The sequence below is a fragment of the Saccostrea cucullata genome, unplaced genomic scaffold (genome assembly GCF_032062105.1).
Source record: "Saccostrea cucullata isolate Sc308-1 unplaced genomic scaffold, CSIRO_AGI_Scuc_v1 ctg945, whole genome shotgun sequence".
Lineage (NCBI taxonomy): Eukaryota > Metazoa > Mollusca > Bivalvia > Ostreida > Ostreidae > Saccostrea > Saccostrea cuccullata.
Window position 1 is genome coordinate 68797 of NW_026940741.1, and position 18620 is coordinate 87416.

Consider the following 18620-nt stretch of genomic DNA (forward strand, 5'->3'; position numbering starts at 1 on the left):
TCATATGTGTACAGTACATGTAGTCAGGTACATGTACCAACAACAGAGAACTGCATAGTTACGGTGCTGCTCAGCAATATTCTTTTGCTGATAAAATGCATGTTTTTTAAAACTATTTGAATAAACTACATGTATTAGTCAACACTTTTTTATCGTTTTTAAAATTAAATTAATACTTTTTTTTTTTTTACAAGATCAGATGGGCTTAGCAAAACCCTCTACATGCTCTAGTTTTGACATATTCTTCAGTTTATGTATTTTTTTCTTTAGTTTGAAATATCACTAATAGCAGGGACCTATAATATACCAGCTATGTAGGTCCCTGCTAATAGTACATGTGTTTTTATATTGCAGATTATATTGACAGTATATACTCAAGTAAATTGAAAAGCACTAGTTAGGGGTTCTGAATAGAATTCAATTTTTTTAATTTTTGAAAGTGTTTTAAAATTGCATAGATCCTAATAGGCTTTCGTGAAGTGTGAGCGAATCGAAAATTCCTCGTACGACTATGTAGCCGGAAGAAAAGAAATATGGCGGCGGCAAATTCAACTGAAAGTAAAAACATTGTCTTTGTATCATTATCTTAACCTGTAAACTATTCACTAGGAATCCTACATTGATCATCAGACTGTTTAAAGTCATAACAAGAAAGATGAAGTAAGAATAAAGGTATCTTTTTAAGGATGTCAGAATCTTCAGTGAAATGTAAAATACTTTTTCTGGTTGATGGCAATCAAGGCGTTTGTGGACAAGACGTGAAAAATGAAGCGAAAGTTTTGGCTAACAGAGTAACTCTTTCAGCCTTTCGAATCCTGACCGCTTTAAACGACAGAGTCACAAGTAAATCGAATTTAAAAAGAGGTAACAAAACCCCACACTTGAAATGGAGTTACAAGATTTACAATTCCTCACAATACAGATTGAAGAGACTTGTGAACCTTTTCAAAGAATTCAAAACCAGGTACTTTGAAGAATTTGAAAATGAAGTTGAGAGAAATATCGAGACGTCAATACAGGATATTCAGACAGATATTGACTCTGAAGGTCATAAACATGGAAAACAGTACCCAGCGAATATACTGAATAAGGTTCTTAATGAAATTGTTCTGGATTATCAGTGGGAAGATCCTGATATCTTCTCACCAGTAAAAAGTCGAAGAAAGAGTGCTAAAAATGAAAATCACAACAAAACAGAAAATTTTGTGTTTTTATTTGCGAACAGTCCAAAAAATCCTATAGGATTAAGACAGTTTTCAGGAAAAGTTGTACTTGATGATGAAATCTTTCTGGATTCTTTCATGCCTCCAGACTTAATAAGCACATTTTCTCATAAAATCAGGCTCTCACTGAACTGGATAGACACTGATGTTTTCTTTGTAAGTATACTTCAGTCAATAAAAGAATGATTTAATTGTTAAACTTATAATTTGTAACACAGTCAGGGGTGGTACTGAAATCAGTCATTTTTGAAAATGATGGATAATGGTCATTTCTTCTAAGTATATAATGTACACAATTTTCTGATTTTTGTAAATATGACGTCTTTTCATCATATTTCCATTCTCAAGTCAATTTTCCCATCCCATTTACTACAGTAATTAGATATAGTACACTATCCTGCCATAGACCCTTGTGTAGAGAAACATCTTGACAAGTAATTGAAACCAAAATAATTTAGTGCGCCCCGTAAAACTAATGAGATAATTAAGTGCGCTCATTTTTAATATCAGAGATAACTCTATTTCTAAAATAAATTTCAAAATAGAAATGACTGTTTTTCATCATTTTACTAAAAAAAGATGAATTTCCATCATTATTAAAAATCAATTTAATGACTGAAAATCATCATTTTTAAAAATGATGGATTTCAATCACACCCCTGACTGTAACAGGGATGGGGTCGATTACTTTCAAAAGTAATCGATTAAATTACAATTACTTTGGATTTTAAAAGTAATCGATTACTAGCTGATTACAGCCATTCTTAAAAGTAATCAATTACATCTGATTACTTTTCCATCATGTAATCATGATTACTTGTGATTACTCTAGATTACATTAATTCAAAAAAAAAAGTTTAATGTTCTGAAAATTTATTTTAATCATTCACATTTTAAAGGAAGCGTTCAGATCAAGCTTGGTTACATATGTCTTTATATAGATGCTCAAGGTGGTTAATCTGATCATCTTATTTCTATCATATATACTTGTACTTGTAAATATCTGTGTTATTACTGAGTAAAAAATATTTCTAATTTGTCAATCAAATGAGACATATTATAGTTTAAGGGATTCAATAAAGATCTGTTGTATGTGTATAATTGACCATTTTGATCTGTGTGATATACCTTTCAATTTAACTGCCAATTGCTCAATGTTTTTACTAGAATTAACACATGGACAAGCATAATTAGTTCACTATTGTTATCATTACCCCAGCTGCCCTTCTTTAGTACACCTGTGTTTTTTTTGCTAATTAATTAACTTATTTTTAGTAAAGTAAACAAAGTTACAATTCTTATTAGAATACACATCAGAAAGATACATTGGATAAAATTTATTTGTATATTTAAAGATTTACTGTGTTTATATGAGGTAAAAAAAAGGTGCATTGCATACAACATGTTCATGAAACAAAAAAAGTCAAAATTTAAAATGATCCTGTGGCAATATTCCTCAGTATATATATCTAGTACCACAAGACGAATTGCTTAGATGCAAAAGTATTTGAAATGACAACTGAATATAGCTAGGAACTGAGAGATTTTACTAATTGCCTAGTCAATGAAACTGATTGAAAGTATTTCTGAAGGCAATAGAAAATAAAGCTATAGATATAGCCTATAATTTTTATCAAAATTTTTGCTTATAAAAAAAAATTGCACACTGAAATATATTTTCTAAATATCATTTAAAACCATCATCTTACGAACTTTTTTATTCATTGTAATCATAAAGTAATCAAAAAGTAATCATGATTACAAGACTTTTTTGAGAGTAATCGATTAAATTACGATTACTTGTAATCAGAAAAATGGATGATTACTGATTACTCATGATTACTTGGCAAACAGTAATCGATTACAGCTGATTACGATTACTGATTACGATTACCCCATCCCTGATTTGTAATTTTGTTTATATTGGATCAAAGAATTTAGAATTTAAAACACAAATTTGTATATATCAATCATGTATACTTCTGCAGTTTGATGTAAACCCAGAGAGTGTCCAATTTGTGGAAACTGCCATCCATAAACTCCATGGAAGCCTTATACCAGTGGAATCATTGGTTCAGTCGAATAGACAGTGCATTGGAAATATTTTCTCAAGTCTAACTCCAGTTGAAGGTGTTCCACACACCCAGAAAGATCCATCGGCTGTCATGGGACTGGTTTCCTACACCTCTGTGATAGAATATCATCTACAACAACATCAGTACAAGTTACGAGCTGAGGCTGTCAAATCCTCCACAATCAAGTGTACTCTCACATCAAGTGGTATGAACCATGATAATTGATATCATTATACTTTGTATATTTTCAATAAATTAATTACTTATAGATGTATAATGAAACCTACAGTATTTATTATCCTGTGATGATACTTTATTGATTAAATATCAATTTCATTTAATTCACTAGGTTTACTTTTCAATGATGGATATGGTACAATTAATGATAAGGTGATGAGTTAGTTTATCAGTGCCTGTTTTCAATGATTTTTTTTTTTGACAGAAGACTCGCTGATGTGCCAATTCACAATTTCTCCTACACAAGCTACAACACTGAATGCAAGGTGACTGAACACAGAGTTAAAATTGTTGTTAGTCAGCACTATGATGCTTTCCATTTCATTATTGATTTAATGTAAAAAATGTTTTGTTTCCTTAGAGTACAATTTGATATTATTGAATGTTTTAAACATGCTTTTTTAAACATTTTATTCCTATCTTTTAAGTTTGAACATGACCATTCTATAAACTCATTACTGGACTATTCATTTATATGCTTTGAATATAACTTGTTAGTGGTTGAAATCAGTTAAAAAAAATCATATATTTTGTTCTTTTACAGTACAAGGTCGCCTCAACGACACAAAAGTTGTCCAAAGGACAATTTAACTGCTCAGGAAAAACATTCTTTGTTACCTCTAAATGATAACAGCATAACTCTAAGGTATAGTAAAACTGCAGGGAGGCAGAACTTGTGATGGTTCATTATATGAAAGCCATTTGTAATCTTACTTTGAATTAATACAAAATTGATTAAGAGTCTCCTATAAAATACAATATACAGTTGAAATCTGGTAATATCTTGGAAGTTTTTTCTTAAATACATGTACTTTATGAAATATTTATGAAACACATCTGAAATAGAATATGCCAGTGGACCAATTGCTATTTATATCAATTCATCATGTTTACTGAATAATATGATTTGTTTCTTAAGTATTTGCAGCAATTTATTGAAGTCAAAAAGTGTGACACTTGTTTGTTGGTAATCTTACAATGTACATGGAAACATTGTATTTGTCTATTACAGATTCCTTATTTTTCGCTAGTACTTATAATCACGAAATGTCTCTTAAACATCAAATTGCAAGAATAATGATTCACAAGGGCGCTTGCTCAAGAGAATTTACATGGATTTCATCACCTTAAAAACAAAAGGGACACATTTTATTTCATGAGTGATTCTTCTCGCGGAATTACCCAATAATAAATTCCTCATGTATAATTAGGAATTTACAGTATTCTAATCAATTATGAGAATTTTTTGTTTTTCCTTCAGGATGTATGCAGTTCTTCCTTTAAGAGATACTGAATTTGTAATGCACAAATATGGAGAGGATTTCATCTGTTCTGGGGATGATACAGAAATGGAAGGCATCTGTCTGCTGCAATTTGAAGACTTGATAAGGAAGCTAATAGCATCAGCTCAAGCTTTGGTTTGTACTTCAATGTGGAAACTTTTGTTTGAAATCAAATTTTAGATAAAAAAAGAAATAAGAAAAAAACACCATAGCCATTGAAATCTTTTGGAAATTAGGCCAATTTATCTTTCCTAACAAAACAAAATTCAGTAGCTAGTACAATACAATGTACTATGTCATACCCCCGGTCAAAAGTTTTTTTTTAATGTTAGGGCTGGTTTATTTTCTAAAAGCACCTGTAGTAAAGTAAACTATGATTCAAAGATAAAGTTACTCAGGCAAGCTTTGTGACCCAAGAGCCTCCTGATAAAAGCTGTTTTAGAACACAACTCTGAAAAAAAAACCAAATTAAATTTCATAACAGGTTTATTGTGGAATCTGAGATATAAGTTATCGGTCTGCTTAAATTCATGAAATGAATGGTTCTTTTCACAATCTTCCTCCCCTCCCCCTAAATAATACATTACAAATGGTACAAAATTTACATGAAATGCATAATAATGACATTACCTTCCTTTGTAAAATTATAAAGGAATTATAACAGAGTGATCTCTTACTTAACTAATGTACTTTCTTGATATGTGAACATGTATTATTTATTAAACCATTTCAGATTTTAGTGACAAAGAGCACCCCTGTCTTGTTTGTCATGCGACCTTTGACCCCCACATCAGCTACACTGAGTTCACTTTGCCTTAGCGGATCCCTGGATGTGGAGAAAAAACTTTTGTGCTCACAATCCTCACCTAAAAAGGAAGCTAAAGTTATGAAGGATAAATCATGGGATCAATTGATATCTAGAGCAGTTCAACATAGCAACAAATGTGCAGACACATCCATTGATCAGAAAAGTATTACAAAAAAATTTACATCAAGACTCTGTACTGTAAATTTAAAGTATTTGTACTTGTTATCTCTATGTATAAAGCATGAAACAAAGTGACCAAGATTAAAACCCAGAAACTGATTAAGAGTTGAAAAAAGTTTTTCTTTTTTTCAATAAGTTTCTAATATTCACAAACTTTAAATTACTAAAAAACATATTTTAAGATATGTTAATCTTTTGCATCATCAGATTTTGCTTTGAATTTTTACAGCTGTTAATTGTCAGATTTTGCAGTCTATATAATTTTTTCCCCTTTTCTTCCTCCTAGACAAACAGTGCTTTGATCCCAATGTGCTGGGGAGGACACATTTACCTGGATGTAGATCAGGTCTGGTGTCTCTAATTGAGAAACTCAACGACAGGTACGTTTTACCAACAATGTGGCAGCATTTATTGAAGCTAATGAAAACTTGCAAACATATTTTTTCAAGATTTTAAAAAATGTATTTTGTATGAATTTTGTTATAGCAGTTCTTCCAAATATGTCGTTGCCAAAAGATAAATTTTTCAAGTAAATGTTGGCCTACTTACAGACCATACAAGTGGAAATTTTAGCGAGACGCAAATTTAGCGTTTACTACCTAAAATCAATATTTAGCAAAACGTAAATTAAGCGATTTTAAAATGCTAACTAAAGAAGCTATTGCAAATAATATGCAATTAATTTTTCACGATATTCAATTTTAGCAATTTCAGCACCATCGCTAATAATGGCAAAATTAAATCCTTGCTAAATATTCTACTTATACGGTATTCTTTTCTATTTTCAAAGAATATCTCAACTGGAATTTCTGAATGAAAAAGAAGTTGAAACTTTAAAAGAACTACAGCAAGTTTACCGACAAGAGAATAAGCCCATCAGACCAAGAGAGACTTTACAGCCCCAGACGCAAGGTTAGTAATCATGCCAATGTATTTTAACATCAGAAATAAATCATCATATGAAGAATTTTAACATCAGATATATTATTTAGTAATACAGTAATGTTATCAAGGAAAGTACTGTGAAAGGATTTCGAAGAATAAAAATAAAATAATACCCAAGTCCAGTGCCAGAAATTACTGAAAATCAAATGTACATATATTTTATAAAGAAGTACGACTCATTGGTATCTTTCAATTATTTTTCAATGTTAAAGAATTTGGAGAAGAGACTCCCTCTCAGCCGGAATCAGACAGTACAGATACACTGCCATCTCGTGGTGTTCTAATGGTGAACAAGAGCAGGCGATCATCTGTGTTCAAGGAGGACAACTCTGCAGTAACGAAAAATCAAGAGACAGTCAAAAATAATACCAGTGCAGATATGACCAGCTTTCAGACTGGTAAATATGCATGTTAATGACATGCTGATGGATAGAAATCTATGCTAAAGAAAAGAATATAGAAATTGCTTTGTTTTAATATGACCCCATCTTTCAATACTGTAAGAGTACTTTTATTTATTTGTAGAGTTTGCATCAGAAGAAGAACTTGTAGACTACTTGATCAAATCTTACAATGAGAGGGTAGTGGAAGGATGTGAAAATTTTTACTTGGCAGCACAGAGTTTAGTGATGGTGCCATTGCATTACTTAAAAGATAAGAATGTGGAAAATCCCCAGGTAATTTCTGACTTATCAAACAAAAATTGATGTGTGATTTAGTTATACAACTGATCTATAGAAGATAAATATTAATTTTCTGTTTAGGAAAAGTGTATTGAGCTTTTGGAGAGAGGAGTAGTTATTCCTATTGGATCCCTGAAAGAGAGACATCAGAAAGAGGAAAGCAAAAGTCGGACACGAACAGAGTAAGTCTCTCAGACTGAAAATACTTCACATATACATGGATATAAGACAATGTATATCAGACTCGGCTAGAGTAAGTCTGAAAATAGATACATGTAAGACACTGTACTGGTACATGGATAAACATGGATAGAGCAAGTCTCTGACTGAAAATACATTATGTATACACAATGTGTTTAAAATAAAATTGAAAGTAAAATTCTCATGAATTACATTTAAAAGTGACTAACAGTACTTTTAATATCTGTTTCTCAATTGAACATACTGTAGAAACACTTATTTTCATGAGGATCAAATTTTATTGATTTGTTATCTTAAATGGTTTCGTTGGCATTAAAACTCGTCGTTTTGGAAGTAAAACTATTCAATATATAGACATATGAAAATTGCGTGTGGGATTTAATTTAGATATCATTGATAATTGTAAATTACATGTATATAAATTGATAATTGTAACAATGAAATAAACAAAAATTAATCCTTAACAAAATTTTCTGTTTTTACAGTCGTAGGTACAAGATTTTGTATACAGATAATTTGCACTTTTTAAACCTAGCTGACGAATTTTGTAGACTACAGCTACAGACAGTGCTGAGGTTTGAGATTCTCTCGGTTCTACAACAGGGCGACCAGTCCATGACAGAGGAAGATAACAGACTGAACGAGGTAACCAACAGTCTTCATCCTCTAGTGTTCACACATTAGAAGTATACTACAGTTTTACATGTTTTGGCATGTTTAAAACATGGCAATTTAGTGAATTTGTCATTCAGAAGTTGGATCAATAGGTTTTATATGTACTGGTATATTATTGCAAACCACACATGTATGTACATGTATTTTACTTTACATTGATCATGAATTGCAGAACTAATACCTTAGTTAAATTCATATGTATTTGAACTTTTCAAAATTACATGTTTACACATACATGTATACAGTACCCATGGTCAAGTTCTTACCATATTACAAGTAGCTTTGAATACACATTTTTGTTGTTGTTGTTGTAGATTGTGACTCTTTTGAGGACACTCAGCTTTAACACAGATCCTAAGTCCCTGTCTGACTTTATGAACAACAGTCTTGTTGAAAAGTAAGACATAAATCTCCTTTCAGATCAATAATACTAGTAAGAAAAATGAAGAAAATTACATGCATGAGTAATGTTCAGTTGTCACTTATATTGATAAAAAAGTGTTCTGACTGTACTTTTGAATAGATCAACACAAATGCAAATCTCAATTATTTCATGCATCTTAGAATAGAACATTGACTTTTTAGCTCTTCTGAGCCAAAGGCTCAAAGAGCTAATGCTATGGCCATTTGTGCGGTGCGTCGTGCGGTGTGCGTTAACTTTTTAGAATATGGGCCATAACTCAAGAACCCCTTGGCCAATCAGTGTCAAATTTGTCACAGGGTATCCTTGGCCCAAGGGCTACCATTTATACTAAAATAAGGGTTGGGACCCTAAAACAAGGGGAGATAATCAGGAAAACAAAACCAAAAGTACTGGTTGCAAAAAAATCTTCTTCTCCAGAACCACCAGGCAGATTTTCACCAAACTTACATACAATGATCAGGATATGTTGAATATTAAAAATTGTTCAAGGCATGACCCTGGGGCAAAGGGCGTGGTCTCAAGGTCACTTCAAAGTTGACCTAAATTTACAATTAATGAAAATGTCTATATTTTGCTTACTATAAGGACTAGGATCATCAAATCTTGTAAGTAGATGCATCTTAGGACTTCACATTATGTTAATTCAAAAGTAGGTCACGGTGACCTACTTTTTTAATTTTGCGGGCATTTGTTTTCAAATTGATTTGAAGGCATATTTAGGACACTTTAAGGCCTATGATCATCAAACTTTGTCAGTTGATGCATCTTAGGTCCTTGAACAACGTCAACTTAAAAGTAGGTCACCGTGACCTACTTTTTGAACTTTATGACTTATCCTTTTTAAAACATTTCATCCCATTATTTCAGACACTGAGAGGGTTAGAATCATCAAATCTTGTAACTTGCTGCATCTTGGGACCTTAAAACATATTTAAGTAAAAGTAGGTCACTGTGACCAACTTTAGAATTTTGCAGGCATTTGTTTTCAAATTGTTTAAAAGACATATTTTAATTACCTTCAGACCAATGATCATCAAACTTGGTCAGCTGATGCACTTGGGACTCTAAAAAATGACCAAAATGTAGGTCACTGTGACCTACTTTTGACATTTTATTGCTATATTTCAGTATCTTAGGTATTTATTGGCTTAGAATCATCAAACTTTGTGAGTTGATGCATCTTGGATTTTCGGAGAGTGACGACCAAAAATTAGGTCAAGGTGACCTACTTTCAATATTTATGGCTATATTTATGTATCTCCAGTACCTATCGGCTTAGAATCATCAAACTTTGTCAGTTGATGCATCTTGGGTTTTTGGAGAATGTCAACCAAAAAGTAGGTCACGGTGACCTACTTTTGACATTTAATGGCTATATTTATGTATTTCTGGTACTTATCAGTTTAGAATCATCAAACTTTGTTAGTTTATGCCTCTTGGGTTTTCAGAGAATGTCGACCAAAAAGTAGGTCACAGTGACCTACTTTTGAATATCTCAGGTATTTATTGGCTTAGAATTATCAAACTTGGTCAGCAGATGCATCTTAGGCCTCTGATAAATGTCAACCAAAAAGAAGGTCACAATGACCTACTTTTGACATTTAATGGCTATATTTAAGTATCTCCAGTACTTATCTGCTTAGAATCATCAAACTTTGTCAGTTGATGCATCTTGGGTTATCGGAGAATGTCGACCAAAAAGTAGGTCACGATGACCTACTTTTGACATTTTATGGCTATATTTAAGTATTTCCGGTACTTATTGGCTTAGAATCATCAAACTTTGTTTGTTTATGCCTCTTGGGTTTTCAGAGAATGTCGAACAAAAAGTAGGTCACAGTGACATACTTTTGAATATCTCAGGTATTTATTGGCTTAGAATCATCAAACTTTGTTAGTTGATGCATCTTGGGTTTTCCAAGAATGTAGACCAAAAAGTAGGTCAAGGTGACCTACTTTTGAATATCTCAAATACATATTGGCTTAGAATCTTCAATCTTAGTTTGTCTATTAATGCATTTTGAGTCCTCAGAAAACTTCAATCTTAAAGTAGGTCACCATGACCTACTAATGTTTTTAGCTCTACTGGTCAGAGACCAGAAGAGCTTATGCGATAGTAATGCGTCCGTCGTCCGTCCGTCCGTCCGTCTGTCTGTCTGTCCGTCTGTCTGTCTGTAAACAATTTTTTCAAAATGCTACTCCTCCTACAGTTTTGGTCTGATTTCAGTATAACTTGGCACACAAGTAGACTACACTAAGATACATAATTCTGTGTATCGGTTTTTGATTTCGATGAACGGTGTTGCCGTGGTTACTAAAAATAGAAATTTCTGTGAAATTCTTTCAAAATGCTACTCCTCCTACAGTTTTGGTCTGATTTTAATATAACGTGGCACACAAATAGACTACACTAAGATACATAATTCTGTGTATCGGTTTTTCATTTCGATGAACGGCGTTGCCGTGGTTACTAAAAAATAGAAATTTCTGTGAAATTCTTTCAAAATGCTACTCCTCCTACAGTTTTGGTCTGATTTCAGTATAACTTGGCACACAAGTAGACTACACTAAGATACATAATTCTTTGTATCGGTTTTTGATTTCGATGAACGGTGTTGCCGTGGTTACAAAAATAGTAATTTCTGTGAAATTCTTTTAAAATGCTACTCCTCCTACAGTTTTGGTCTGATTTCAGTATAACTTGGCACACAAGTAGACTACACTAAGATACATAATTCTTTGTATCGGTTTTTGATTTCGATGAACGGTGTTGCCGTGGTTACTAAAAATAGAAATTTCTGTGAAATTCTTTCAAAATGCTACTCCTCCTACAGTTTTAGTCTGATTTCAGTATAACTTGGCACACAAGTAGACTACACTAAGATACATAATTCTGTGTATTGGTTTTTTATTTCGATGAACAGTGTTGCCGTTGTTACTAAAAATAGAAATTTCTGTAAAATTCTTTCAAAATGCTACTCCTCCTACAGTTTTGGTCTGATTTTAATATAACGTGGCACACAAATAGACTACACTAAGATACATAATTCTGTGTATCGGTTTTTGATTTCGATGAACGGTGTTGCCGTGGTTACTAAAAATAGAAATTTCTGTGAAATTCTTTCAAAATGCTACTCCTCCTACAGTTTTGGTCTGATTTCAGTATAACTTGGCACACAAGTAGACTACACTAAGATACATAATTCTTTGTATCGGTTTTTGATTTCAATGAACGGTGTTGCCGTGGTTACTAAAAATAGAAATTTCTGTGAAATTCTTTCAAAATGCTACTCCTCCTACAGTTTTTGTCTGATTTCAGTATAACTTGGCACACAAGTAGACTACACTAAGATACATAATTCTTTGTATCGGTTTTTGATTTCGATGAACGGTGTTGCCGTGGTTACTAAAAATAGAAATTTCTGTGAAATTCTTTCAAAATGCTACTCCTCCTACAGTTTTGGTCTGATTTCAGTATAACTTGGCACACAAGTAGACTACACTAAGATACATAATTCTGTACACCGGATTTTGATTTCGATGAATGGTGTTGCCGTGGTTACTAAAAATAGAAATTTCTGTGAAATTCTTTCAAAATGCTACTCCTCCTACAGTTTTAGTCTGATTTCAGTATAACTTGGCACACAAGTAGACTACACTAAAATACATAATTCTGTTTATCAGTTTTTGATTTCGATGAACGGTGTTGCCGTGGTTACTAAAAATAGAAATTTCTGTGAAATTCTTTCAAAATGCTACTCCTCCTACAGTTTTGGTCTGATTTTAATATAACTTGGCACACAAGTAGACTACACTAAGATACATAATTCTGTGTATCGGTTTTTGATTTCGATAAACTGTGTTGCCCTGGTTACTAAAAATAGAAATTTCTGTTAAATTATTTCAAAATGTTACTCCAAATACAGTTTTAGTCTGATTATAATATAATGTGGCATGCAAGTAGACTACACTAAGAACATAAAGAGACTTAATCAAGGATTATTATTCTATTTATTGCTATTGAAAAGTTTCAATTCCCAACTGCTTTTAAGTACTTTTCTCTTCCTTTGCTATAATTACAAACCAGTAGAGCTTCAGTCTCGACAGAGACTTCTGGTTTTTTTAATAGCTTTATTAAAATATCTTCAGTCCTAATTGGCTAAGAATCATTAAACTTTTTATCAGTTGATGCAACTTAGGTTTTAGGATATTTAGGGTTAGAGGCTTCAAATACAAGTGATAGGTTGTACAATTTATCAGAAGAGCGATTCAAGGCCCTTGGGCCTCTTGTTTATCCTTTCCTTCCGATAATAATGTTGGGATGGGTCACACTATTGAGAAAAAAATTTAAACAGAGAAAAACACTACAAATACAAATGCCTATTTCTTCTGATACAGTATAAAGTTAAAACTGTTGTATGAGAGACTTTTGGTTTTGATGAGAATGAATATTTCTTTTTTATCATAATATTTACTTATATGTTGTGTCAAGTAAAAATCTGTCCACAGTAAAGGTCAGTTTTAAGTAATTTATTATAGTTACATCCACACACTGCCACAAACTCTGGGTAATGTTTACGATGAACTGATGCAGCCACTTCCTGTTGCCCTGGAAGCCATTCTGTCTCCTGACAACAGTGCTGACCAATCAGTGTTCAGCAAATCAGCCCTGGAGGCGGAGCAGCTTGACAAAAGTGCAGCCCCATCGTCCTCACAGCCTCCGTCTATCTCAGAGGAGTTACCCAAGTCTAATGATGTGCCAGTTAGTAAAACAAGGTAAAGTAATTGTCTTTTACTGTGAAATCACTTTCATGGGGTCCTGGTATGTAGAAACTCACAAACTGAATGCCTGAACAAAATGTAAAAATTTCAAATTTTTAACAACTCAGCACTTTTCAACCACAAAATTAAATTTCTCAAATGCACAAAAATGTGACCCCACAAAAATGTGATTTTACAGTATTTTCTATCATTGTGCAAAGGAAAATAGGCAAAATTTAAATTTTGTATTGTATTGTATTTTAGGACCAGAAAAATCATGCACTACCCTAGTTTGTCTGATATTGGATCGAAACGTCAGATATTTGTCAACACCTCTACATCAAATGTTAAGGTAAGAATTAAATGACTTTGTCTTAGTAATTATGAGTAAGTATTACTGTAAATCACTTTTTATTCGCAAGAATTAACTGCAAAAATTTCATTCTCGCGTATAAGAATTCCTTAAGATTATATCAGTGACCACAATTCGTGAAAATTGTGTCTTGCTAATAAAGAGTTGATCGCGAAAATACGAAAATTAAGTGATCTACATACAAGTTACATCTTTGATATACATATACAATACATCGATTATTTAGGTTTGTAACAATTGCTAAATAAAATGTGGAATTTTACTCCATAGGTTCAATTGCGATTTGAAAAACTGCTCTAAATTGTGATTTTCATGCCCCCCTTTGAAGGGAGGACATATTGCTTTGCTGCTGTCTGTCGGTCAGTCGTTCTGTCTGTTGGTCCACCGTCAGTTTCCATTCATTTTCTTCGCAGAGGTTGTACATATTGAAATGACATTTGGCACAGATTTATCATAAGAATACCTAGGTCAAGTTTTGTCTTGGGTATGATCAAGCAATGTTTGACGGAGTTATGTCCCTTGGACCTCAAAAAATTCCAATTATTTGAAGGGGGGGGGGGGGCATTAGTGTTTTACAAACATCTTTTTTTTTTAATTCTGTGATTCATAAATGCACAGCTAGTGTCAAAATAATTTCCAGGTCTTTAAGATATATACAGTACATGATTGCCAGTATAATTCAATAAAAAGAATGTATGTTTCATTATTAGGAGCCTTCTTCTTCACGGAAGAGGAGAAAATCAAAAAGAGGTATGGAAATTATTGCTTATATGTGCAAGTACAAAAAAATAAAAACAAAACTTGTTCATAGGGAGGAAAAAAATTTCATTCAAGTATATGAATATGAAGTTACTGTATATGTTGGTTTCATAAAGAAAGTCAACCCTGGATAATAATTTTGAATTTCAAAATATTTTTTAATTCTTTGTAATTAAAAAAAAATGTTTTAAATTGTAATATTTAGATTTAACAAAGCAGTTTAAGAGCAAGATAAAGCTAGAGAGAAGACAGTCAGTGGCAGTGATGGAGACCATCAAGTCACCCAAAGGAAGGAAACTGGCATCCTCAAAACTCAAGTCATCTAAATGTAAATATAGATTTTAAAAAACAGTTTCTAGCGTAAATATTTTTTATTGTTGTCAGGGGAAATTAAAACTATTGAGTGATTAAGTTAAAGTGTTAATTCACTGCCATAACTATTGTGGTATATCACGAATACTCCTTTTCATCTGATCATGTAAACCTATAGTTTCTTAAATCACTGCTTTTAAGACTTGATTATGTTAAAAATCAATTTTGTTTACAAGGCATAATTTTATGGCCCTCTTGCAAATAAATTTTTAAAATATTGATTCCTTAAAATACATCTTCTGATTGGTCTAAACACTAAATTGTTAAATGTCTCTGAAAGATAGACATGTATTATATCCCTCCAGTGAAGAACACTTGTGTTTTCTTACTTTCTGACAGACCTATTGTCTCCACCATTCAAGTCTCCAGTCAGAAAACCTCTGGTTTCTGAGACCCCGTCACACAAACAGAAGAATTCAGCTATGTGGAAACGACTGGAGGCAGAAAGAAGGAGATCCCTGAGCAATACTGCAGTAAAGGTGGTAAAGGAATCGCCCCTCAAATCAGGTCAGTGCTCATCCCTTAAGTAGAGATTCCATTCCTGAACTAAGATCAGTCCCTGTTCCTAAGTCAAGTCAATATCACATAGGTTTGATTAAGTCACTTTTCTCGAGGTTCGTCAAGTTAGTTAGGTTCCAATTCCTCGAATCAGATCAATCTCCATTCTTGAGTAAAAAGTCACCATTCCTGAAATGGGGAAATCATAATTGAGTACAAATGGTATTTTTCATGGATTGTCAAGTAATCTGATCAAACTTGAGAATGGTGAATGATTTCATGAGTCACCATTCTTCCAAGTCAGGTAAGTCTTCAGTTTCATTTCCATTAGTCTCCTTGTTCAGTTGCAAATGCTGTATGCTTTGGAGACAAAAGTATTTTAAATTTTTTTCCATTTCTTTCTTTTTGCAGAGAGACCATCAATACTCAGCCCATCCCAGAATAAACGTGCTCTGCATAAGGTCAGACGTTCATTTTATTCAGCCTCAGCAGGTCCTCTGATAAGGTCTAGGTCGATGACCCAAGCAAACATTGAATTGGGAGATAGAATTGCAGGCAGGAGTCAACACTCTTCAGGAACACTCAACAGTATTCTCAAAAAACCTCCAAGTCAGTCAGCTTTATTCAAGTCACCAGACAAAAATTCTTCATTCTTGCTATCACAGTTGATGGGAAGTCCAACTCCACAAAAGAAAACATCCAAGACACCAGGAAAAGGAACTCCAAAGAAAGTCATTGCTGAGTCCCCTAGTATGTTCACAAGGTCCAGGTCTCCATGTGTATCCAAAGGTTTTCCTAAAGCTTTGTTTCAGGAGAGTCCTAATTGTAGAAGGAGTCAACCAAAAGTTGTTCGACACTCACCAAGACTAGAAAAGTCAGAAGAAAAAGACAAAAATATAAAATTTACCAACACACCCAGAAAATCTCCTGATATGCTAGTAGCTGAGTCTCCCAGTAATAACACTAGATCCAAGACTATGATGACCCCAACAAGAAAATCTGTCCGTGCTCTTTTATTTGGAAAAAGTCCTGAGGGCAAGCCCATGGAAGACAATAAAAACAGAAAAACTCCATCAAAATCAACCCCAAAAGCTCGAAGATTAATACTGAGTAAAACACCAGTGAAAGGTCAAAGAACTACCACTATTGACAAAGACAATGGCAACACTGAAAATCTGACACCAAATAATTTAGATGAAAAACACACAGATGAATCATCAAGTTCAACATCAATAAGTGATGGAAACAAAGACGTAAAGAAATCACCAGAAAAGAATAAAACTCCTTCCCCTAAAATCCAAAGGAAAATTCGGACACCAAGTTCTCTTAACCACTGGCAAAGAAGGAAAAGAGGCAGAGATGAAAGCATGTTATCTCCCAAACAATTGGCAAGGAAGTTTGGTACTGATAGTACTCAAAGCAGCCAGGAAAGCAAGGCAGCTGAAGAGGACAATGAAACCATCTTCTCTTCCCTGTCACAGGAAGACAGACAAATAAACAGCAGAAAGAGAGGCCTGGAGTGTACAGAGGACCTGTCAACCATATTCTCACCAAGCAAAAGGAAGAGAACATTGTTAACAAACGTTGATCAGAGTACTTTAAGAACATCATATACCCTTCATCACAAAATAATTGAAAAGAATACTTCATTGCTTTCTTTTGCTAGTGGAAACAGTGAGGGATTTGACACAACAGGCTTGACAGATTCCCAGTCTAGCAGTCTGGGTTTCCATTCTCACTTAAGTAGATTGTCTCAAGCTAGTACCTCTTCCATGGAGTTTTCCAATACAAATGATGAAGTTTTCTTGTCACAGAGTCAAAATGGGGAAAAGATGGACACAAATATCACAGAACAGAACACACACACTGACATTGGTTGTAATTCTCCAGTATTTGGATCCGGGAAAAAAACTAGAAAAATACATTTGTCAGGTTCAAATAATGGAGGAAATTCCGGACAAAAGGTGTCTCCTTCTGGTAGGAAATACTCTCCTAATGTCTCGGCCAAAAGTCTGATGCATCTAATGAATTCTCCTCTTGTCAGCTCTGATATAGTGGAGAAAAGTCCAAACGTTAGTAGGAATGTCGCCATTGTGAAGCATCAAAGACCCCGATCAAGACGCTCCTTAAATCTTCAGCAGTGATTTCAGTATAATTCATCTAGTCATCCTAGATGACACTGTGTCTCAAAAAATAAGTGCTGGAACAATAAACCCATGTGAAAATATATATGTAAATTATGAAATAATATTTTTTTTATATAGATTTTTAAATCAAGTGTACATCTCTTATTAGAAGTGCTTTGAAAATGATACAGGCACAAAAATTTTGTAAAATGATCATATTTAATCAGATTGAAAACAATGATATATAATTATCTTTTTGCTATTGATCTTAAAAATATAAATAAAGTGAAATATACAATCTATGAAACTTTTCTTTTATATATAATAAATAGTTGCTTTTTAAAAGTAAGACAAAGATCTAAATACAATTAATACATGTATGTGGATTTGGGAACTATATAAGTACTAATCATTTAAGTCAGGGCGTATTGAATCATATCTAGCCTTGAAGCCAATTTCACATTCATTAGGGCCCAGCTGGAATATAGGTGCTATTTAGTTACCATTATCTACAAAGCTGCATTTATTCCTAATGAGCACATCAATCATTTAACGTCAATGTTTGAAAGGATAAGGTATGGTAACGGCCGAATCTGGCCCTTTATTTGATATGATGGGCCAAAAAACGGTCTTAACCTATCTTGTCCTTTGTTAAGGTGCTTAAAAATTAAAATTGCTCAAAAGTTATGGCCAAGATAAAGTTTGGTAATTTTTTGTAAAAGAGGTCTAAACTCCAAGGTCAAGAGGCAAAAGAACAAGATAGGACAAGTAATGTCGCATGGCCCCCAAATTGAAATTGACTTTAAATTCAAATCATGGTTGTTATGTTTGATGTGTTGCTAGGCAACCAAATTACAGGGATAGGCTTGGGTGTACCCTTGGATTACATATTATATAAGTTTCTTTGAAGAGGGGGCCTGGATTGGCTGTTGTCCTATCTTATTCTTTGGCTGTCCCCAAAGGAAGGTCTTGTCATGAGGAATACACCTGAGACACA

At 33.3% G+C, this 18620-nt stretch overlaps 1 protein-coding gene across 1 annotated transcript; it reads left to right on the plus strand.

Annotated features, from left to right (window-relative positions):
• The first annotated feature begins 530 nt into the window (after positions 1-530).
• LOC134256222 (treslin-like) lies at positions 531-17708 on the plus strand. Its single transcript, XM_062738886.1, has 19 exons — positions 531-1379; positions 3212-3503; positions 3741-3801; positions 4080-4181; positions 4797-4953; positions 5552-5789; positions 6093-6186; positions 6597-6718; positions 6964-7149; positions 7277-7428; positions 7516-7616; positions 8187-8280; positions 8625-8707; positions 13274-13510; positions 13760-13847; positions 14579-14618; positions 14833-14955; positions 15339-15506; positions 15909-17708. The coding sequence occupies exons 1-19, from the start codon at positions 687-689 to the stop codon at positions 17639-17641; spliced, it is 4764 nt and encodes a 1587-aa protein (XP_062594870.1). The 5' UTR covers positions 531-686; the 3' UTR covers positions 17642-17708.
• The last annotated feature ends 912 nt before the right edge of the window (positions 17709-18620 follow it).

Excerpts from the sequence above, each read along its gene's own strand:
- LOC134256222 (XM_062738886.1), top strand. The coding sequence starts at position 687 with ATGTCAGAATCTTCAGTGAAATGTAAAATACTTTTTCTGGTTGATGGC. Across the intron at positions 4,182-4,796 it reads GATAACAGCATAACTCTAAG|GATGTATGCAGTTCTTCCTT; the intron begins GTATAGTAAAAC and ends TTTTTCCTTCAG. Across the intron at positions 14,956-15,338 it reads AAAACTCAAGTCATCTAAAT|ACCTATTGTCTCCACCATTC; the intron begins GTAAATATAGAT and ends ACTTTCTGACAG.